The sequence below is a fragment of the Muntiacus reevesi genome, chromosome 1 (assembly GCF_963930625.1).
Source record: "Muntiacus reevesi chromosome 1, mMunRee1.1, whole genome shotgun sequence".
NCBI classification, from domain to species: Eukaryota; Metazoa; Chordata; class Mammalia; order Artiodactyla; family Cervidae; genus Muntiacus; species Muntiacus reevesi.
The window spans coordinates 115,054,408-115,078,806 of NC_089249.1; the positions used below are offsets into that span (position 1 = coordinate 115,054,408).

The following is a 24,399-nucleotide window of genomic DNA, read 5'->3' on the forward strand; positions in this document are numbered from 1 at the left end:
TGATCCAATAACCATGTTTAGAATAATATTTTTTGTGTTCTCTAATAGGGCTTCCTCATCCCCCAAAGGGCTCTGTGCCTATTAGGCCTTTTGTGTGATCAGGTTCTTTATGCTGTTCATGATTAAGGTGTTGTGAGCAGTCATGTGCATTAGTACGCATTTGCCAAGCAGGCTAGAATGCCAGTAAAGGAGTCTAGATCGAAACACTCCTTCCATCCTGGATAATCTTATAGGATACCACCGTCCAGGGGACATATTGATTAAAGTTCTAAGTTGATTCTGTTTGGAAAGAGATGGGGGAAGGCCTTCTACCCGTGTCACAGAAATCAGGAAGTAGTCTAATATAGCAAGCATCAGAAAGACAGAGATCATCTTTAAGGTGAGCGCCAGGGCAGTTTTTTGAAATCCCTGAAGTCCTGATCTGCCTTGCTTGTCAGGTCTTCTCCTCATGATCTTGTCATGGGTGGGATCTCTTGTGTTGGCTCCCGGCAGTTTATAGTATGGATTTGATTACATTTAGGTGCCAGTGTTTTTCAATCATCGGTTGTTATATCAAAAGTGTTTGTGCATCATCTGTGTGCTGAGAACTTTGCTAGGTACTTCCAAAGACAGAGAAGAGAAATTTCTCTTCCCAGGTGCCACAATCAGATTAATAAGTGGGACCTTGGTAGCATGAAAAGGGTAATGAAACCACTCAAAGAATTGAACTCAAACTCAGAAAATGGGTAGAACATTGAGAGAAGATTATGTGAATCAACACAGAGCAGTATACAGAAGCATCAGTTACTTGAAGGAGAAAAGGGATTATGTGAGAAGTAAGCTATAGAACCCTTCCTCCCTCCCTCCTTTCCTCCCTCTGCTCTTTTCTATTCCTGGTAAAGCTCTACCAGGGGAACAAGAGATTTCTCAAACTTACTTGGCCATGAAATATTTTTATCAAGGAGCATTCCAGAGGCTCACTCTTCAGTAGAATGACCTTTGGGGAATCCTGGCTTAGACGTCCTGATGTAGGGCACAGAGGCCTTGAAACAGCTGGAAGGCCACGAAAAGAATGTGAAAGTCCCAAGGAAGTCCTCAATCAAAAGGGCCCGAGGGAAAGAAAGTCAAAGTCACTCAGTTGTGTCTGACTCTTCATGACCCCATGGACTATACAGTCCACGGACTTCTCCAGGGCAGAATACTGGAGTGGGTAACTTTTTCTTTCTCCAGGGGATCTTCCTAACCCTGGGATCAAACCCAGGTCTCCTGCATTGTAGGCAGATTCTTTACCAGCTGAGCCACCAGGGAAGCCCCAAAGGGCCCAAGGACTACTGCAAACTCAAGCTGCCTAAATATTATATGCAGTAGGTAATAATATGTAAAGAGTTTGGCCTAGGAAGAAATTGATAAATAAGAAATATTATTATTGTTGTTGTTCACTTGGCAACAACAGAGGTATTAAGTGAGTTGGTTGATAGCATGGGTTCTGGAGAAAGACTTTTGGGGTTCAATCATACTTACTACCTTGTGATTTTAACACATTATAAATCTCTCTAATATTGTGGTAAAAGTAAATAATATTGTGGTAAAAATGTTGTGGTATAAAACTAAGAGGGGATAATATATGTAAAGAAGTTGTCACTGGGTAAGAATCAAGTGTGCAAAAAATGGAATCTAACCTCATTTTTTATTACTTATTAAGCACTCAGCACCAGTACTAGGGTTAGGTATGGATAATTAAAAATGTATGACACAGTCATTCCCCCCGGAGAACTTACAGTCCTCACTCATTAAACACGAGTAACCAGCTACAGTGTGACTGAATCTAATTGGCCCTAGAAAATTGTTATATTAGGTTTTTTCATCCTAATACTTTTCAAACTGTCTCCAAACAAGAAATAAACAGCATTATTTTAATTGGCCCAATGGATCTTTCTCTCATTTTTCTTTGCAGCATTCTCTAAGACGTTTTCTAATTATAAAATGTGAAGATTCCAGTTGAGAAATCGTGTCACGCTCTCTCACTAGCACAATTCTTGCAGTCCCTTTGTAGCCTTAGATTCTACTTTCAGTTTCAGGGCTGTCTATTTCTTTGCAGACGTTGCCCAACAGTTTTGCTTTCTTATCATCGGGTGTCTGAGGAAAATCTTGGAAGTGCCAGGAGATTGGAGGGATAAAAATAAAGCCCAAATTGCCAGTGAGAAAGAAAAGTGAAACCAGCACAGCTAAACTCAGAAGAAAAACAAAGAGAACAAGCTCTTCTAACCTTCCAGCTGAGGCAGCTTTCTGCTCACCTCTACAGAATCTCTCCACCAGGTAAGACTGAGGCTGGGTGGGAAGAGATTTACAGGAGCAGCACACTTTCTCTAAAGCAATCATACCAAGACAGGCTGGGCAGAGCCTGATCTGTCATGAGTTCAGATGAAAGTCTGATGTTGGGCGGCAGGGTGTCCTCTAAGTGCCCACTGCTGAGCTCTGTGGTGAATTAGGTTCCAGCAAAGGCAGAGTCTAAACTGAGAGCCGGGGATGCTTCAAGATTCTGTCTTGATACTTTATTAAAGTGTCTTCTCTTTGATAAAATCCACTAACTAAAGCTCAGAGTTCACTTCTGTCTTTATTGGAAACTTTCCATGTGCTAGAACTTGGGGTCTACAAAAAAAGGCTACAGGTTATTGCTATTTAGGAGCTTACAAAATCTTTGTGCAGCCGCTTTCTCTGGTCAGTAACTGATTGATTCTCATTTTATAAAAGTGCATGTCTTATGTTAAAAACCAGACAATCTTCTTGCCAGTGGTCCTGGTGGACCACTGTTGTAAGAGGAAATGAGTACAGTACTATCACAGGAAAAAAAAAAAAAGCTTTTGTTTTAGCCATCCCTAGAGAATTGGGAAGCCAGATAGGTGGCAAGACTGGCATCATATAAGATTCCAGCCTTCAGCCAGAAGTCAGAGGTAATCAACTATAATAGAAGCAATCATGCTTTCTTATAGGATAAAAATAAAAACCAGCATCCCTTTGTTTTTGTTGGTATCTCAAAAAGTTAATAAAATTTTATCATGATCACTTTCAGTTATAGGGATTGAGACATTGAAGTTCACAAGGTAAGTAGGCATTACTAAAAGAAAACTTCAACTTCTCTCAATGCTATAAAATTATCAAAGCATCAAGTCCTGGTTAAAGAGGTCATGACTAAAATCATGCAAATAAATACTTTATATAGAACAGAGTTCAGAGAAGAAACATGATCATTTATAAGATCATGTTTCATAAGAATAGTTTCATTACCTGAGGTAATCAAAAGCAATATGCCAGTTGATATGTGCGGAGATAATAAAGAATCAATCTTCAAACACAGGAGGTCAAAATCTGGTAACGTAATTGAGTGAAATGTAGAGTGTTAACAAAAATTTCAGAAACGATGACCTGATTAAAATGAAGAGGCGTTTTATTGAAGGTTTATTAGGATTGCAGCCTGGGAGACGAGTTCAAGAAGCACTTAAAAACTTGTGTTCCTCTTGACTACAAAATAGAAAAAGTTTATAAAGATCAAAACTAAGGTCAGTTATTTACAATTGTGCATTAAGGATTATAATTAAGGCAAAAAGTAAGAACATGAATTGGTTGCTGAATTGATTTTAAACTGGTTTAAATTCCTGAAATGATTTTAAAGTTCCACAGCGTGGGGGGAGGAGGGAACCCTGAACCATAAAGTTGCAGGTAGCAGATATTGTCCCAAATACAGCTGATGGTGTCCTTAGATGTGATACAGGTCAGAGAAAATTCAAGCTTTCCATGGTACTAAGACGTATCTTAGACTAAATTCTTAATGGCACTCAACTCGAATTTTGTATGTCTGAACTGTGATTTTACATTGTAATTTCAATTTGTCATAAAGAGTGAGATTCAGATTACAGGGATCAGTCTTGGGTGAAGACACATGAATTCAGATGCAGATCAACAGTTAAGAACCAGTGAGTCGCTAAACAGGGTGGGCTGTGGCAGCTCAGGAGTGCCTCTCCCTGAGAGGAGGAAGCCACTGGGGACCCTGAGTCTCAGTCTGATCCAGAGCTTGCCCAGGAATAGACTTGGGAGAAAACAGGTCCAAGACTGGGTTAGGATGGCATGTGTTTCACATTATATAAATGTTTGACATGATATTCCCCAGATGCAGGCTGCCTCTTATATATGCCTGAGGTGAGACAGCTCAGGGTGTCCTGTCCAAAGCTCAAAATTTGAAGGTTAAAAGCTTTGAAAGGAAATTTTGTAATGAAGTCAGAAGATGTGAGACACAAGGAAAAAAATCTCCATGTTATGGAAATCTGATACAAGCTGAGCCAGTGGAAATGCAGTCTGGTATACCCTTCTTCTGGAAAAGAATTTGGCAATAAGCAACAAAAGTATATACTCTTACCTTTTGACAGAGCAACCTCATTCCCAGAAATCTGTTCTGTAGAAACAGCTGCAACAAAATGAAAGCAGGGTTATTCATTGCAGCACTATAATTGAAAAACACTAGAAGCATTCTAAGTGCTCACACATAGGAGTGGTTAAGTAAACTATGGTATATACATTTAATGGAGTAGGCTTCCCTAGTGGCGCAGAAGGTAAAGCATCTGCCGCAATGCGGGAGCCCTGCGTTCAGTTCCTGGGTCGGGAAGATCCCCTGGAGAAGGAAATGGGAACCCACTCCAGTACCCTTGCCTGGAAAATCCCATGGACGGAGAAGCTGGTAGGCTGCAGTCATGGGGTCGCAAAGAGTCAGACACGACTGAGAGACTTCACTTTCTTTCACTTTCACTTTTTCGGAAAGCTTTGACTCTTAGAACTACATAATATTTCACATACTCAAAAAATAATTACATACTAAAATAAACCAAGATGTGAAATAAGTGAAAACGTTAGTCACTCAGTCATGTCCGACTCTTTGCAACCTTATGAACTGTAGCTTGCCAGACTCCTCTGTCCATGGAATACTCCAAACAAGAATAGTGGAGTGGGTAACCATTTCTTTCTCTGGGCGATCTTCTCAACCCAGGGACTGACCCAGATCTCTCCCACCGCAGGAGGATTCTGAGCTACAACAGAAGCCCAACCAAGATGTGGGGGAGTCCTAAATGAAGCACAAATAGTAACAAATGAAACTGACTGTGTTACAAATGAATAAACTAACAGCTCAAGAGGATGAGGAAGGAAAGAACTAATCTAAGAATTTTAGAATACAGTATTTTAGCTATATATATTAGGCTAGAGACAAAAATAACTGTATCTTAATAATGCACTTTAATTAGTAAATCTATTTGTCACCGAGATATAGATTAGCAATTTTGAAATTATTTTATACATATACTAGGACTGAGCACATAAGCAAATTTATGATAATAATAGTTGTGGCTTTCATAGTCAGGGTATGGAGGTGAAAGGTAAAGCTTGAGTAATTCCTGTTGTGTTGAACTGCAATAAGAAGCATGAGCAGTATATAACACAGGGAGTCCAGCCTGGCACTCAGTGAGAACCTAGAGGGGTGGGATGGTGGGGTGAGAGAGAGGCTCAAGAGGAAGGGGAGATATATATATATACTTATGAATGATTCATGCTGTTATATGGCAGAAACCAACACAACATCTTAAAGCAATTATCCTCCAATTAAAAACATCAGCAGGAAATTAAGGTTGTATACAGAAAGAAGTAAATATAGATGTATCTACATGTGCTAGTATTCACATACGTATTTCTTTATTTGGCCCACTGAGGGGACCTGGAAGTAAGGTGCACACCTAGTGTTATATCCTGGCATCACAGTTCTGTTATCCAAAGAAAAGAATCAGGTTTCTGGGAGAAATGGTCAGATCTAGAGCTGACTCAGGCAAAGAACAAGATGGACCAGGAATACCTTGCGGTGCCACAAAGTAAAAAAGTGCTTAGAATATGACGGAAGCATGGCCAAATCACCCCGGGGCCAGGCTGAAGAAGCTCTCAAAGAACAAATCTGGGGCAAATTAAGCAATAAGTAAATAACAATTTTGTTGTTGTTGTTCAGTCACTAAGTTGTGTCTGACTTTTTGTGATCCCGTGGACTATAGCCCACCAGGTTCCTCTCTCCATGGAATTTTCCAGGCAAGAATATTGGAGGAGGTTACTCTTTCCTTCTCCCGGATCTTTCCAACCCAGGATTCGAAACTGATGTTCCTGCTTGGCAGGCGGATTCTTTACTGCTGAGACACAAGGGAATGGTAGTAAAGTACTAAACCTCACAGAGTAAAATAAAATAAATATCTATGAGTCTACACTGATACAAATAAATAATTAAATGAGGGTAAAAAATAGAGAAGAAGGGACAGCTCTTGTTTGAAGTAGAACCTCAGCTAATGTTGAAGGAATGGTGAAGTACAAAAGGCCTACAGTCAAGCAGCACAGTAATAACTGTTACAAGCAAGAATCATTATTAGTGAGTGTTAAAATCAGCACTGAAAAAAAGATATGAAACTTTGAGGAGAATATATCTGCAGTCTCAAAAATATATGCCCCAGTGTTAACCTTTTAACTTGCAAGGAAGTAATTGTGACTTTACAGTGCAGAAATCTGGCAGACAACACCTAAAGTAAGTGAGCAAAGTTAGCATCACAGCCCCAGAGTATCTTCTATAGACATCACACAACCTTTGATATGATACACTGAGACTGGCAGAACATCACAACCACGGCATACTTGCCAAAAAAAGAAAAAATATAACCTCAATCTAATTACGAGGAACCATAAGAAAAACCCAGAGGGATATTTTGCAAAATGACAGGCCAATACACTTCTAAAACGACAATGCCATGAAAGACAAAATAAAGATGAAGAACGGCCAATGATGAGAGAAGCCTAAGCAAAGGTAATGGGTGAATGCGACAAAGGATCCTGAATCGCATCCTGGGTCAGAAAAGGACACTAGGAACAAAGGGAAAGCTAGGAGGAAAACAACTGGGCAAAAGGAAAACTGATGACGTGGGGGAAAGTGTGTAGCTTAGTTAATAGTGTTGTTTCAATATGAAAGTCCTGTTTCAATCATTGTCTGTGGTTACATAAGATATTAATAATAGGGTAGCTGGGGAAATGGCATATGGAAGTTCTCTGTACCCAATGTATGATTTTGTGTAAGGGTAAGCTCCTTCAAAATAAAGTTATTTTTAAAGAGAACTAGTGGGCTAGTCTACAGGACAAGCTTAAAGAGGCCATGGGGCTTTTTATAGCACGCAAGGAACAAAGTTCAAAAAGAAAATCAAATTTTGGTACTAACTGAGTTCTCACTCAGCTCACTGACTAAATGTTGGTTTCCATGCCGTCTCTTCCCTTGAAGATCAGGAGACACCCTGGACATGGCCTCAGAGATCCACATGCCAGCCCCAGAGTGCCTCATTGAGAACATCAATGGGCGACTGGTGGTTAATCCAGTAACTGCGAAGATCCTGTCTGCCATCAGGCAGCCCGTTGTGGTGGTGGCTATCGTGGGCCTCTACCGCACGGGCAAGTCCTACCTGATGAACAAGCTGGCTGGGAAGAACAAGGGTGAGTGACATGGGCAGAGCCCAGGAAATTCCCTTCTGTCCAACCACCCTCCCAGCACGCAGCACAGTGATGTGAGGAGAGAAAGTGAGAGGCCTGGGAGGAATGGGTTTCTAACATTCATCCTGTGCTGGAGGACAAGAGTCGACTCTTTCTTCCCACTTTGCCTTAACTTCCTCTTTAGAGAATAAACATGCCTTTCTGAAAGGAGTACGGTAGTTACAGATGAAATTAGCATAGTTAATAATAAGAAATTTACTAAAATGTATGTGGATTAACATCAAGCTTATAATGATCTCTAAGGTAATAGAAATATTTCAGTTTGTACTGAATGTTCTAAATTCTTTTTCTCATAATTAAGATCAATATTGATTATGCTTTCATTTATTTTTTTAAACCTTGATTTTATTAACTAAACTCTCAATTTCCAGATCCAACCCACCTGCTATTAAAAATCCATCCTCTCTTTTCCCCACACCCTCTTGCAGGTTTCTCTCTGGGCTCCACGGTGCAGTCACATACAAAGGGCATCTGGATGTGGTGTATGCCTCATCCCGAGAAGCCAGACCACGCTCTGGTTCTGCTTGATACCGAGGGCCTGGGGGATGTGGAGAAGGTAAAGAAACAAATCTTCTAATCCTGTTTACGTCAAATCAGTAGCCCTTCTTGCACTGTCACTTCCCACCCTTTGAATTGTACTTCACATATATATATACTATTAATGTATTATATTTTTATTTTATTTTATTTACTGGTTTGTGCTCAAGATTTGACCTCAAATACAATTTGAAGCAATCCAAAGTGAGATTTATGTGAGAGCACTAAACGCTAAGTATAAGAATAATGGGCTAATTTAAGAATTGTTGCATATCTTAGCCACACATATAAGCATTGAGAGTGGTCAGTAAGACCCACTGATATTTTTTTGTAACTCATAAAATAATGACTAATGACTTTTAAAGTCATTTTCCTTTCATATTGTAGGAAAACATTCTGATAAAGCTACTGAAGGTGTGTCTAAACCTAACTGGAAAATTTATAAATATGTCTCACTTGTCAGAGTGAGAATCCAGAAAGATGGTGGAAATAGTGTTATCCACAGCTGTACAATTAGTGAGAGAAGCAGAGTATAAGACCTGATAACAACAGCTTTGTTCATAAAGGATCATACATCACTACTCTTAGAAGTCTTAGAAAACTCTTGTTAAAGGGGTACATTTTAACTACTGTCTAAAAAGTGCTTCATCATGACATATCATGGGAACAGAAAATCATAATCACAGTTCAGGAGATAGGTTTGAATTCTATTACCTGATCAAGTGCTTATTTGATTTACACGTTCATATGCAGTTATATAAAGTCTTATTTAAATTTCACTACACCATTGATTTTATGTTTTTAAAATCATGTACATATGGATAAAACTTTGCATAGGGAAATGATTAATGTGTCTCCAAATAGAGACAGCTGGGTTCAGAGTCTGTCCATCTGAACTGGAATCATGTGCTCTTAGTAACTTGGTGTGGCTTCTCCAATGACTTCTAGGGAGACAACCAGAATGACTCCTGGATCTTTGCCCTGGCGGTTCTCCTGAGCAGCACCTTTGTATACAACAGCATAGGAACCATCAATCAGCAGGCCATGGACCAACTACAGTATCCTTTTTGTGAATAGACAACATGAAATCAGGAAAAGAACAGCTTCACTTTGTCACCAGTTACAGTGGTGGTCCACTGCAGAAGAATTCAGGAGTCCCCTTCTTAATGAACCCCATTATGTTTATGCTCACCATCCCTGTTTACCTCAGTCACCACCAGAAGCCCACGCCTTTCTGATCACACATCATCCTCAGACACTTAGCTGCACAAGGTTCTGTATGCCTCCTATCTGAGTTCATATTTTGGGGTCACAATCTCCTCAGGGTCTTCCTGTGTGTAATCTTAAGCTGACCCCAGTCCCTAGACAGCATGTGTGTGTGTGTGTGTGTGTGTGTGTGTGTGTGTGTGTGTGCGCTAAGTCGATTCAGTCACGTCTGATTGTTTGTGACCCTAAGGACTGTAAGCCCACGAGGTTCGTCTGTCGAAGGAATTCTCCAGGCCATAATTCTGCAGTGGATTGCCATGCCGTCCTCCAGAGGATCTTACTAACCCAGGGATTAAACCTATGTCTCTTAAGTCTTCTGCATTGGCAGGAGGGTTCTTTACCACTGGTACCACCTGGGAAGCTCACCCAGACAGTAAGGAGAGACAAAAGAGAATGGCAGATCACTTGAGACTGGCAGCTGGTAAGTTTAATAAGCAAGGGAATTTACTTAGGTATCCTTTCTTACGTGACCGGAAGACTAACATGTTCCCACATCCACCGGTCAAATTTTAAAAGTCTTTTTAGATGCCTAAGCTGGACCCGGTGAGTACACAGTCCAGATGGTCTTAGTACCACATTACTATCTCAAGGAGGCTCTGTCCTTGTGCAGCTTCCAGCATGGGGAAGGCAAGTGCAGTGCACATTCCAAAGATGGAGAAGAGGGTGAGCGTACTTCATTTGTCTGGGTCCATCTCAATGGACAAAACTTCAGTCATATTTGATGACTTTCCCCTACAATATCCATTGCCAAACCCTTGGTATCCTCTAAAACTCATGTTCTCTTTCAGCTTCTTCTTGGCCTTTAAGTATGGTAGTTCTTTGATTCTTGGGCTTCTGTTCTTCTTTTCTTAGTTGCTAGTCCATCTCATCCAGCCTCGGACTTTTACTAGCACCATGTCAGTTACCATAATATTTGTATGAGCAATCATGACCACACTCTCAGGTACAAAATTGTGTATCTAGTTGATTACAAGTCTCCATTTAGATGTGTAAGAAACATCTCAAACTTAACATGCAAAAACATCACAAAAGTCTTAAATATTTAAGTGACTATAATGAATTGAATAATATCATGCTTCTGACACTATTGAAGTAGAAATATATGGGGGATTCTTTTTTAAAAAAATTAATATATTTTAATTGGAGGATAATTACTTTACAATGTTGTGACGGTTTTTGCCATACATTGACATTAATCAGCCACAGTTACACACGTGTCCCTCTATTCTGAACCTCCCCTCCCTCCTCTCACCCCACCCCACCCCACCCCACTGGGTTATCCCAGAGCACCGGCTTTGGTTGTCCTGTCTCATGCATTGAATTGCACTGGCCATCTATTTTACCTATGGTAATATACATGTTTCAATGCTATTCTCTCAAATCATCCCACCCTGGCCTTCTCCCATAGACTCCAAAAGTCGGTTCTTTACATCTGTTTCTATTTTGCTGCCCTCCATATAGGATCATCATTACTGGTTTTCTAAATTCCATACATATGCATTAATATACAGTATTTGTGTTTCTCTTTCTGACTACTTCATTCTGTATAATAGGCTCCAGTTTTATTCACCTCATTAGAACTGACTTGAATATGTTCCTTTTTATAGCTGAGTAATATTCCATTGAGTATATGTACCACAACTTCCTTATCCATTCGTCTGCCAAGAACATCTAGGTTGCTTCCATGTCCTAGTTATTGTAAATAGTGCTATAATGAACATTGGAGTACATGTGTCTCTTTCAATTTGGCTTTCTTTGGGGTGTATGCCCAGCAGTGAGATTACTGGGTCATATTGCACTTCTGCTCCCAGTTTTTTAAGGAAACTCCATACTGTTCTCCATAGTGGCTGTACCAGCTTGCATTCCCACCAACAGTCTAAAAGGGTTCCCTTTTCTCCACACCCTCTCTAGCATTTGTTGTTTGTAGACATTTTGATGACGGCCATTCTGACTGGCATGAGATGATACGTCATTGTGGTTTTGATTTGCATTTGTCTAATAATGAGTGATGTAGAACATCTTTTCATGTGTTTATTAACCATCTGTATCTCTTCTTTGGATAAATCTCTGCTTAATTCTTTTGCCCACTTTTTGATTGGATTGTTTGCTTTTTTGGTATTGAGCTGCATGAGCTTCTTGAATATTTTGGAGATTAATTTTTTGTCAGTTGTTTCATTTGCTGTTATTTTATCCCATTCTGAAGGATGTCTTTTCAGCTTGCCTATAGTTTCCTTCATTGTACAAAAGCTTTTAAGTTTAATGAAATCCCATTTGTTTATTTTTGGTTTTATTTCCATTACTCTGGGAGGTGGGTCATAGAGGATCTTGCTGTGATTTATGTCATCGAGTGTTCTGCCTATGTTTTCCTCTAGAGTTTTATAGTTTCTGGTCTTACAGTTATATCTTTAATCCATTTCAAGTTTATTTTTGTGTATGGTGTTAGAAAGTGTTCTAGTTTCAGTCTTTTACATGTGGTTGACCAGTTTTCCCAGCACTTAAAGAGACTGTCTTTTCTCCATTGAATATTTTCGCCTCCTTTGTCAAAGATAAGGTGTCCATATGTGTGTGGGATTATCTCTGGAAAAGTCTTAAATTTTTGACCAGAAGCACTCTTTCAACATCACAGTAAATTTCCATGGCACTCATAGAGATTGTTGGATCAAAAGCTTAGTATTTATCCTAGGCAATTGCTTTCTTTATTTCCTACAAACTATTACTCACAGTCTGGTCAGCTCTCCTGCCATAGGTATTTGCCCAGGCTGGCTAATTCCCACCACTTCTTCAATGGTAATTTCAGTTTAAGCTTCCATCTTCTTGCCTCTGGGTTATCTTCTAAACTGCCTAACCTTCTCTTTCTCTTCTCTCTTGCCTCTCATAGGCAAAACACCTGCCAGTTTTTGTTTTAAAAACAAACATCAGGTCATATTCCCCTCTCAATTTAAAGCTTCTCAGTGCCTTCCCATTAAATTTAGATTAAAATTCAAACACTTTCTATGGCCTACGGTGCCTACATAGTCTGAACCCTAGCTATTCCAGAACTTCTGCCCTAGCCGCGCTGGCCTCCCCGCTATGTGTTAGACACACTCAACGGTTTCCCCTCTGAGGTTTTGCAGGAGCTATTTCCTCTGCCAGTGAGATTTCTCTGGTGGATTAGTACATGGCAGCTTCTCTCAGTTCACTTAGATTTCTGCACAATGATCACCTCAGAATGAACTTACCTGAGCTACCACATAAACCAGCACCATGCACAGATACACACAGTTATTCTCTAAAGTTTAGCTGAGGTTCATTTTTCTTCAAGGCAACTATTTCAAAATCTCAGGTTTATTATATTTTTGTTTACTTGTTTATCATCTGTCCCCCCTCACCAGAATGTGTGTGTGTGTGTGTGTGTGTGTGTGTGTGTGTGTGTGTGTTAGTCACTCAGTTGTGTCTGAGTCTTTGCGACCCCATAGACTGTAACCAGGCAGGCTCCTCTGGCCATGGAATTCTCCAGGCAAGAATACTGGAGTGGGTTGCCATTCCATTCTCCAGGGAATCTTCCTAACCTGGGGATTGTACCTGGGTCTCCTGCAATGCAGGCAGATTCTTTACCTTCTGAGCCACCAGGGAAGCCCTCACTAGAATGTAGATGGTAGCATTTTCTGTCTCATCACAATGTTGTTTGTCCCTAGGACAATTCCTGGTTTAGAGTAACTGCTCAATAAATGTTTGTGGAATGAATGAATGAGCTAATTAAGAAAAATTATTTTAGATAAGCTTTGGGGAATAGTATAGCATAAAAGGTGTTAGTCCTTTTCTGCAGTTTTCCTATGTTAGAATCCCAGCTATGTGACAGAGCTGACACGTCGAATCAGGGCAAAATCCTCACCTGATAAACATGAGGTCCAAGACTCAGCCAACTTTGTGAGCTTTTTTCCAGACTTTGTGTGGACTCTGAGAGATTTCTCCCTGGAACTGGAAGTAGATGGACAGCCCATCACTGCTGATGAGTACCTGGAAAATTCACTGAAGCTAAAGCAAGGTTACTAGGACTTATGGTTGGGAAAAAAAAAAGAGAAAACAGTATCAGAATGACCATTTCAATGTAGATGCTGAAAATTATAATTTTATAACTTTGTTATCTTGGCTGTTCTATTAGAGGAAATGAAACATTTCTTAGACAAATCAGTGTGATCTAATTTTAAGTTACTTCCTTCTTGGAGCAGGAAAGAAATTTCATTCCTCTACCCCTTTAATTATTGGGTCTGATCCATGATTAGGTAATTTTTACCTCTTTATATAGGACTTGTGCAAATTACAAAGTTGAAGGGTATATATCTGAAGTAGACTGAAGTTGTAAAACCTCTGATTTTCTTTCCTCTAGGAAATGATAAAAAAACTAAAACTTTTAATGAACCTCGGTTATGTATCCGAAAGTTCTTCCCAGAGAAGAAGTGCTTCATCTTTGATCGCCCTGCTCATAGGAAGCACCTTATTCACCTGGAGCAGCTACAAGAGGAAGATCTGAACCCTAAATTCAGAGAACAAGTTGCAGACTTCTGCTGCTACATCCTCAGCCATTCCAAGGCCAAGACTCTCTCAGGCGGTATCACAGTCAATGGGCCTCGTGAGTCCCTCTTACTCTCTTTCCTTACCCAGACTCTCCTACTGCCCATTGTAGACAACAGAAGTGGGAGGCATGAGGATTACTTCTGACAAATACAGAGTCTAATGATGCCAAGGAAAGCACACAACAAGGGTCACATTGTGAATTTTACATATGCACTAAAACTATTTCTGGTATTATCTAATATTCACATAAGTCAGATGAACAAACAGAAAGAACAAGAATCTAATCCAAGAATTCTGCACCAACTTCTCAACTCCCTTTTTATGAAATTTCCTTCCAGGAGAGGTATATTATTGACAAAGTCAGGAAAAGGCAAATATTCCATGTATGTGAGGCTTTGCCTCTCAGCTTAACACAATTCTCTTGTTAATAAATGCAAAAATGTGTAGTTAGGCACTGATTAGGAGTGCCTGCCATGTACCAAGCACTGGGCATAATCCTCATTCCAACATGATGGGAACAAAAGGTACTTAAATAATTTATGTAACCCTAATGATTAAACGCTGGTAAGTACAGGGAACCATAACTGAAAGGACGTTTGGGTGACTTCAAAGAGGTTAAAGTCTGAGCCCACGAAAAGATCTTGAGGAATGACAGGCAAAGAGGTAAAGATATGTAATTTATGTTTCATACAGTCCTTCAGAATGTTTTATAGATAATGTGCTGGAGAGATGTACATGAAGCAACAAGAAGATGAATGGTACTTGCAATATTTTTTAATAAATGGTGCCTATGTAGGCTAAGATAGTGGCAATAGTGACTGTCAAAATAAACAGAATCCTCACATATTTTGAATGTCAAATCCATGCGTTTTGCTGATGGGAGGCATGTGGGTGTGTGGAAGAAATGATATGGCAGTGTTAAGCTGACTCCAGGATTCTGAGCGTAAGCAACTACTTGAACAGATGTTATTTACTAAAAGAAATATATGGAGGAGGAATAGTTTTCCAGAATGGATGAAGTTGTTTAGATCTGAATTATTTAGTACTGATTTTCCTTCCTGCCAATGCAGGAGACATAAGAGACTTGAGTTCAACCCCTGGGTTGGGAAGATCCCCTGGTGGAGGAAATGGCAACCCAGACCAGTATTCTTGCCTAGAGAATCCCATGGACAGAGGACCTTGGCAGGCTACAGTCCATAGGGTCACAAAGAGTTGGACATGACTGAAGTGACTTAGCACACATGCCTATAAGTGCTATCATGTGATATTTGTCTTTCACTGTCTGATTATTTCATTTAGTATGATGATCTCTAGGTCCATTTATGTTGGTGCAAATCACATTGTTTCATTTTTATGGCTGAGTAACATTCCATTGTATATATGTACCATATTGTCTTTATCCATTCATTGTTGATGGACATTTGGTTGCTTCTGTGTCCTGATGGGCTTCCCTGGTGGCTCAGTGGTAAAGAATCCACCTGCAATGAGGGAGACCTAGGTTTGATCCCTGGGTCAGGAAGATTCCCCTGGAGGTGGGTACGGCAACCCACTCCAGTATTCATGTCTGGAGAATCCCATGGACAGAGGGGTCTTGTGGGCTACAACCCATAGGGTTGCAGAGTCAGACATGACTAAAGTGACTGGGCAAGTCCTTACTATTTTAGTGCTACTATTAATATTGGTGTGCATGCATCTTTTCATATAATAGTTTTCTCTGTATATATGCCCAAGATTAGGATTGCAGGATCATAAGAGGACTCTATTTTTCATTTTTTAGGGAACCTCCATATTGTTCTCTATAGTGACTGCATCAATTCACATTCCCATCAACAGTGTACAAGGGTCCCCTTTTCTTCACACGCTCTCCAGCATTTGGTATCTGTAGACCTTTGAACAATGGCATTCTGACCAGTATGAGGTGATATCTTATTGTAGTCAAGAACTAGTAGTTATAGGGCCACAAACCACTCCAGTTCCCCAAGGCTGGGATTTCCTGGTATGTAAGACTTCCAGTGTTAAAACCAGAACTCCCTGGCAAACTTGGATGAATTGCTCACACTGCATGGAGCTCTGCTGAAAGAATATCTAGGAAGACCCTCTTATTTAGGCCAGACCCAGAACTAGTGAGATGCATCACATGTACACTTACATTTACACACACACGTGCTTGTGTAAATTAAAATGTCTCCTTGACCTTTATATTACTTCGAATTGAGAAAGGAGGGGGAACTCATTAAAAAAAGAAAGGGAGATTCAGGAAGGCTAAGAAAAAATTAAGACTTACCATATTGTCTGCAAAATACCCTTTCTCCAACCCATTCATTCCAATAGCTTCCATTTGGGCGAAGGAAGGAGGAGGAAAGGGAAGCTTCAAACTCTACTGAACTTAGAGTATAACAAAATATCCCATCACAGTTCTTCTTTAAAATTCTTAAAACTACTGCTTGTAACACTTGAAAAGCACAAAAAGTGCACTATCAGTTGACTCAGAATGATTAAATTTGCATGCTCAGGACCGAACTAACACAGCTTGTTCCTCTGTCTCACTAACTCTTAGTCACTGTTTTTTAAATTTCCTTCATAGGTCTACAGAGCCTGGTGCAGACATATGTCAATGCCATCAGCAGTGGGGATCTGCCCTGCATGGAGAATGCAGTCCTGGCCTTGGCCGAGACCGAGAACTTGGCTGCAGTGCAAAAGGCCATTGCCCACTATGACCAGCAGATGGGCCAGAAGCTGAAGTTGCTCACGGAAACCCTCCAGGAGCTGTTGGACCTGCACAGGGCCAGTGAGAAAGAGGCCATTGAAGTCTTCATGAAGAACTCTTTCAAGGATGTGGACCAAGTGTTTCAGAAAAAATTAGCGGTATGTTTGCTATTCTGGTTAATGAGAGGATGAAAAATCTGGGCATTTCTCTTTTTTGTTTTCAATTGGAAGATAATTGCTTTACAATATTGTATTGGTGTCTTCCACACAACAATGTGAACAAGCCTTTCTTGCTACAAGTAGTCCTCCCAGACCCAGGGATAGCAGCCCTCAGTTATATGTACTCATTTGCACTCTTTACTAAAAGAATAGACTGTTCTTACCCTTAGTCCTGGAGACTATGGTACCATGACCAACTATGGTTATTAAGAATATCCTCATCTGTTAATCTCTACCCTATAGGTGCCATATTTTAATCAAACAAGTAAACTGTAAGACTGTATTTACATAAGATTGTTTTACTTTATTTTTTTATTTAAAGTTAGTCAAAGACACAGTGCTTTCATATTCCCTGCTAATAATATAGAAGGATTCGCTTCTTTGTGAAAACCCTAAAAACATATTGTGCTTAATGTAAAGCGACAATAAATATTCAGAAAGACAAGAAAGAGAAATCAATCATTAGAATGCTATTTGAGGACTCAAGTCTGAGTTCTTTAAAATTAAGGAAGGATTGTTGTATGACAAATTATCACTTGACAGATGACAATCCCTTCCCGGACTTGTAGGGTAGAATTTTACAAATCGTACCTTCCTGCTTTCAAGGGTTCTGATGAAACTAAATAGTGAAGGTCAGCAGACTATGAATGTTTTTTAGACCAAAGATACTTGCAAGTTCTCTTCTATAATTGAATGCAGGTAAAAATGCTGTTCTGTAGGCTTTCTCCATACAGACATTAACTGCATTACAATCTCCATTACCTTCATTAGCCTTATATTGAGAAAATATGCCAAAATACTATTATTTTAAACAACGTACCACCAATCATTGACCCTTTTGAGCACTTACAGAGAAGTCACTGGGCTTAACACTTTATACCACTGCATATAATCCTGACAGGGAATCTATGAGATGGATACAATTTCCTGTGTTTTAACAAAGAAATCTCATTTCATGAAGGTTGAGTGACACTAAGTCACAAATTGCTGGAACCAGAAACGTTCTGCAGGCCTGCCATACTGGACAATTGTGTGGTGAACTATTAGGGACTTAAAAAGAGAAGTTTCAAATGGAGCAGTGTTTATGCTTTGAGACTCATTCTCTGAAGCTAAAAAAAAATCAGGAAAAAGGCTTCAGATAAGCACAAAGAGAAGTAGATGTATTTTTTAAACCAACACCCTATCTAACAGTTTTCTAGAATCTCCCAACATGATGAGAGGTGTGTTATATTTATGTGCCACCTTCTCTGCAGGAGAAGCATTTCCCAGTAATCCACCTTGGTTCACAACCTCATCATGGCTCATGGTACCATTTGTGCTATTTTTCACCTCACAGGACGAGTTAGAAGCAAAGCGACATGACTTTTGTAGACAGAACATGAAAGCATCTTCAGATTACTGCATGGCTTTAATTGATGATATATTTCATCCTCTATATGAAGATGTGAAGCAGGGAACATTTTCTAAACCAGGAGGTTATTATCTATTTATTAAGAAGATGAATGAGCCGAAGGATAAATACCACCAGGTCCCCAGAAAGGGGGTACAGGTAAATTACCTACTGATCACCATTTCTGGGGCCTCGCTGATATGACTCTTTCAAACTACAGTGGGAACAACAAAAATGCAATGGGTAAATGGTGCCTGTGGCTTTCATTGACTACTATGGGTTTATTCAATAGGACAGACTACCATGAGATGAATAGCAGATTCATCCCATGGTAGTGCTTCTTGGAAGCACAGATGGGAGCCCTCAAAAACGTTTGCAGAATTTATTCAATAATTTAGTCATTCTATCATCCAAAAATTCTCTACTCAGGCCTAACTCTATGTCTATAACTGGGATTAGTGCAGTTTTTTTTTTTTTTTTTTAAAAGCAAGTTCTTTCAAAGTATTCAGCAATCAACAAATTATAGCTTACAGCAAATCTAATAATAATAGCAGTTCACTTATAGACCTATTTTGTGTTAGGAAAGAAATGAGCTTAACTCATTCAGTCCTCATAAGAGCAATATGAAGTACATGACATCAGTGTCCTCATTTTATAAATTAAAAAACTGAGAGAAGTAAAATAACTCACCTAAGATGTACAGGTAATAAGTGGTACAGCTGAAATGGAAACTCTAACAGGAAAGTCTGGGCTCATAACTTTGCTTCTGTGCCAGTATACTCAGGTTATATCAGTTAGAATTAGGTTTGGGCACATATGTTTTCCCCCAATTATTTTAATTAGTTGGAGGCTAATTACTTTACAATATTGTAGTGGGTTTTCTCATACATTGACATGAATCAGGCATGGATTTACATGTGTTCCCCATCCTGAACTCCCCTCCCACCTCCTTCCCCATCCCATCCCTCTGGGTCATGCCAGGGTACCAGCCCCGAACATATGTCTCATGCATCCAACCTAGGCTGGCGATCTGTTTCACACTTGATAATATACATGTTTTAATGCTGTTCTCTTAGATCATCCCACCGTCACCTTCTCCCACAGAGTCCAAAAGTCTGTTCTATATATCTGTGTCTCTTTTTCAGTCTTGCATATAGGGTTATCATTACCATCTTTCTAAATTTCTAAATATATGCATTAGTAAACTGTATTGGTGTTTATCTTTCTGACTTACTTCACTCTGTACAATGGAGCCCATTTTATCCATCTCATTAGAACTGATTCAAATGTATTCTTTTTAATGCCTGAGTAATATTCCATTGTGTATATGTACCACAGCTTTCTTATCCATTCGTCTGCTGATGGGCATCTAGGTTGCTTCCATGTCCTGGCTATTATAAACAGTGCTACATTGAGCATTGGGGTACACATGACTCTACATTGGGGTACACATGTCTCTTTCAGAACTAGTTTCCTCAGTGTATATGCCCAGGAGTGGGATTGCTGGGTCATATGGCAGTTCTATTTCCAGTTTTTTAAGGACTCTCCACACTGTTCTCCATAGCGGCTGTACTACTTTGCATTCCCACCAACAGTATAAGAGAGTTCTCTATTCTCCACACCCTCTCCAGCATTTATAGCTTGTAGACTTTTGGATAGCAGCCATCATGACTGGTGTGTAATGGTACCTCATTGAGGTTTTGATTTGCATTTCTCTGATAATGAGTGATATTGAGCATATTTTCATGTGTTTGTTAGCCATCTGTATGTCTTCGTGGAGAAATGTCTGTTTAGATCTTTGTGGGCACATGTTATTTAAAAACAAAACAAATGTGCCTTAAGAACACAGAAGTTTCTTTCTCTTATATACAAGAAGTAAGGCAGAGGGGTCCAGGCTGCTATGACAATTCCACAATCACGCTGTTCCCAGACTCTCCTGTTCTGCTCCAGCACCTTAGCACCCAGCCTCCATCTTCAAGGTCAATTCATGGTATAAGATGGCTGTTGGAGTTTCACCCATTCTTTCCATATTACAGATGGGAAGAAAAGGGGAAAACAGAAAATGTCTCTGGATCAAGTCTCTTTAAGGTGATCTGTAAAAAGCCCAATATAATACCATTGCATAAGTGGTATTAACCAAATTTTAATCTTATGGCCACCGCCAGCTACCAGGGAGGTTGGCTAAAAAAAATGCAGTATTTTATCATGGCCAATGACGTGCCCTGAGTGGGAAAAAAATGAGGTTCTATTATTATGAACAAAGGGGAGTAAAATATTAGGGTGACTCTAGAAGCTGCTATCAAAGAGACAAAAATTGCACAGAGGAAAAATAAAGTAGGGTACAGGTTTAGGAGAGGAAGGGAACATGGTCCTATTTTATATGCAAGATTTTAGATAGGACCTCTCTGGTGAGGTGCTGTTTCAACAGTCTTCAAGGAAGTCAGGATGTAAGCCAAGCGAGCATCTAGAAGAAGATAACTTCAAACAACAGAAAATCCCAGAAGGATGAATTGGTTTATGTCCAACAAACGTGGCAAGAGGGCAATGAGCAAAGAAAGTGGTGGCAGGAGGTAAGGTCAAGAGATGCTCAAGGCCAGAGGATAACCAGGTAGTATCCTGGAGGGCCCTGAGAGTAGTTTCAGTTTTACTTGAAAAGAGTTGGAAAATCAGCAGAGGGTTTGGTGCATCAGAGTGAAGTGATCTTTTTTAAAGTGATACGACACTAGCTGCTCTCAGGAAATCAGACAGTAGGGGAGCAAGAGGAGAAGGAAGTAGGACACGAATTATGAATCTTTAATACCATGGTCCAGGCAAGAAGAGATACTATCCTGGACCAGTGTGTTTGGGAGGAATATGTTACAACTGATGGGCTCTTGCTGGCTTTATTTTGAAGCCAAAGCAAATTGCATTAGCTGATGTAAAGAACAGCCACAAGGTTTGCAATCCGTACAATTAGAAGATAAGCTTTACTGATTACATTTCTAACATCGGGGTGACTGAGAATGAGGCAAATTTGAGGGTGGATCTAGAGTTGGGTTTTAAGCCAGTTTGAGATAGTATTCATTAATAAATTCTAAAACGGGTAAAATGAAATTGAATTGAAACATGTACTGCTAAGTTTTCCTTTAACCCATAACCTCTATTTCCTAATTCTAACTTGATCTGCATCAATAGACAGAAGAGACACTGAGGAAATATTTGGGTTCCAAAGAGGGTGTGGCTGATGCACTTCGACAGACTGATCAGTCGCTGACAGAAAAGGAAGAAGAGACTGAAGGTGAGAACAGCTGAAAACACTCTGCTGCTGCTAAGTCGCTTCAGTCGTGTCTGACTCTTATGTGTGACCCCTTAGTCGGAAGCCCACCAGGCTCCCCTGTCCCTGGGATTCTCCAGGCAAGAACACTGGAGTGGGTTGCCATTTCCTCCTCCAATGAAAGTGAAATGTGAAAGATGAAAGTGCAGTCGCTCAGTCGTGTCCGACTCTTAGCGACCCCATGGACTGCAGCCTACCAGGCTCCTCCGTCCTTGGTATTCTCCAGGCAAGAACACTGGAGTGGGTTGTCATGCCCTCCTCCAGGGAATCTCCACCAAGGGATCCAACTCACATCTCCTGCACTGGCAGTCAGATTCTGATTGCTCAGTGCAAAAATAAACACAAGAGTCTTTCTTCATGAGACAAGCAAACAAGGAAAAAGGGAGAAAGTAGAAATAAAGCTATAAAAATAACTTAAGATTCTCATATTTCTCTGCTTATTTTTCTTCTTAAGTGGAACGTATAAAGTCTGAAGCTGTGGAAGCTGCAAAGAAAATGTTAGAGAAAATGCAAAAGAAGTATCAACAGATGATGCAAGAAAAAGAAGCGAGTTATCAGGAACATATGAAGCAACTGACTGAGAAGATGGAAAAGGAGAGGGCCCAGTTAATAGCAGACCAAGAGAGGGTTCTAGCCCTTAAACTTCAGGTATTCAACTGTAGCATCTCCATTCTACTTCCACTGTGCTGAATCAAAGCTCTTAAAAGTTAGGGCATTATATCAGTTTAAGGACTGTTCTAGCCCAAACACTGGTAGACATTTCATTCCCTTACTGCTTCTACCCCTAACCATCTCTGGTTATTGAAGTCTATCCTGACAGGGAATATATGAGATGGATACAATTTCCTGCATTTTACCAACAAAGAAATCTCATTTCATGAAGGTTGAGTGTCACTAAGTCACAAACCGTGGAATCAGGAACTTCCTGCAGGCCTGCCATACTCAACCATTGTGTGGTGAATTATTAGGGACTTAAAAAGAGAAGTTTCAAATGGAGCAGTGTTTATGCTTTGAGACTCATTCTCTGAAGCTAAAAAAAAAAAAAAAAGGAAAAAAAAAACCATGGGGAAAATAGCTTCAGATAAAAACAAAGAGAAGTAGATGTATTTTTTAAACCAACACTCTATCTAACAGTTTTCTAGAATCTCCCAACATGATGAGGGGTGTGTTATATTTATGTGCCACCTTCTCTGCAGGAGAAGCATTTCCCAGTAATCCACCTTGGTTCACAACCTCATCATGGCTCACGGTACCACTTGTGCTATTTTACACCTCACAGGACGAGTTAGAAGCAAAGCGACATGACTTTTGTAGACAGAACGTGAACGCATCCTCAGATTGCTGCATGGCTTTAATTGATGATATATTTCATCCTCTATATGAAGATGTGAAGCAGGGAACATTTTCTAAACCAGGAGGTTATTATCTATTTATTAAGAAGATGAATGAGCCGAAGGAAAAGTACCACCAGGTCCCCAGAAAGAGGGTACAGGTAAATTACCTACTGATCAGCATTTCTGGGGCCTCGCTGATATGACTCTTTCAAACTACAGTGGGAACAACAAAAATGCAATGGGTAAATGGTGCCTGTGGCTTTCATTGACTACTATGGGTTTATTCAATAGGACAGACTACCATGGGACGAATCTGCTATTCATCCCATGGTAGTGCTTCTTGGAAGCACAGTGGGTAGCCCTCAAAAACGTTTGCAGAATTTATTCAATAATTTAGTCATTCTATCATCCAAAAATTCTCTACTCAGGCCTAACTATATGTCTATAACTGGGATTAGTGCAGTTTAAATAAAAAAGCAAGTTCTTTCAAAGTATTCACCAGCAATCAACAAAGTATAGCTTACAGCAAATCTAATAATAACAGCAGCTCACATATAGACCTATTTTGTGTTAGGAAAGAAATGGGCTTAACTCATTCAGTCCTCATAAGAGCACTATGAAGTACATGATATCAATGTCCTCATTTTATAAATAAGAAAACTGAGGGAAGTAAAATAACTCACCTAAGATGTATAGGTATTAAGTGGTACAGCTGAAATGGAAACTCTAACAGGAAACTCTGGGCTCATAACTAAGCTTCTGTGCCAGTATACTCAGGTTATATCAGTTAGAATTAGGTTTGGGCACATATTATTTAAAAACAAAACAAGAGTGTCTTAAAAACAGAGAAGTTTCTTTCCCTCTTATATACAAGAAGTAAGGCAGAGGGGTCCAGGCTGCTATGACAATTCCACAATCACGCTGTTCCCAGACTCTCCTGTCCTGCTCCAGCACCTTAGCACCCAGCCTCCATCCTCAAGGTCAATTCATGGTATAAGATGGCTGTTGGAGTTTCACCCATTTTTCCATATTACAGATGGGAGGAAAAGGGGAAAACAGAAAATGTCTCTGGATCAAGTCTCTTTAAGGTGATCTGTAAAAAGCCCAATATAATACCATTGCATAAGTGGTATTAGCCAAATTTTAATCTTATGGCCACCTCCAGCTACCACGGAGGTTGGCTAAAAAAAATGCAGTGTTTTATCATGGCCTATAATGTGCCCCGACTGGGAAAAAATAAAATAGGTTCTATTACTAAGAATGAAGGGAAGAAAAATATTAGGGTGACTGCTATCACAGGTCTAGGAGAGGAAGGGAACATGGTCCTATTTTATATGTAGGATTTTAGAGAGGACCTCTCTAGTGAGGTGCTGTTTCAACAGTCTTCAAGGAAGTCAGGAAGTAAGCCAAGCGAGCATCTAGAAGAAGATAATTTCAAACAACAGAAAATCCCAGAAGGATGAATTGGTTTATGTCCAACAAACGTGGCAAGAGGG

At 39.9% G+C, this 24,399-nt stretch overlaps 1 protein-coding gene across 1 annotated transcript; it reads left to right on the forward strand.

The window, feature by feature from the left end:
- The first annotated feature begins 2,181 nt into the window (after positions 1-2,181).
- Positions 2,182-23,172, forward strand: LOC136149247 (guanylate-binding protein 2-like). The gene is made up of 11 exons (XM_065909369.1): positions 2,182-2,295; positions 7,319-7,527; positions 8,013-8,140; positions 9,070-9,179; positions 13,215-13,411; positions 13,754-13,996; positions 16,526-16,806; positions 18,203-18,415; positions 21,431-21,533; positions 22,024-22,217; positions 22,849-23,172. Exons 2-11 carry the CDS (start codon positions 7,338-7,340, stop codon positions 23,104-23,106), a joined length of 1,917 nt encoding a protein of 638 aa, XP_065765441.1. The 5' UTR covers positions 2,182-2,295; positions 7,319-7,337; the 3' UTR covers positions 23,107-23,172.
- Positions 23,173-24,399: the final 1,227 nt, after the last annotated feature.

Bases quoted from the DNA above. Each gene is read 5' to 3' on its own strand.
- LOC136149247 (XM_065909369.1), top strand. From the start codon at position 7,338: ATGGCCTCAGAGATCCACATGCCAGCCCCAGAGTGCCTCATTGAGAAC. The intron at 7,528-8,012 runs GTGAGTGACATG...ACCCTCTTGCAG, and splicing joins GCTGGCTGGGAAGAACAAGG to GTTTCTCTCTGGGCTCCACG. The intron at 18,416-21,430 runs GTAAATTACCTA...CTGCATCAATAG, and splicing joins TCCCCAGAAAGGGGGTACAG to ACAGAAGAGACACTGAGGAA.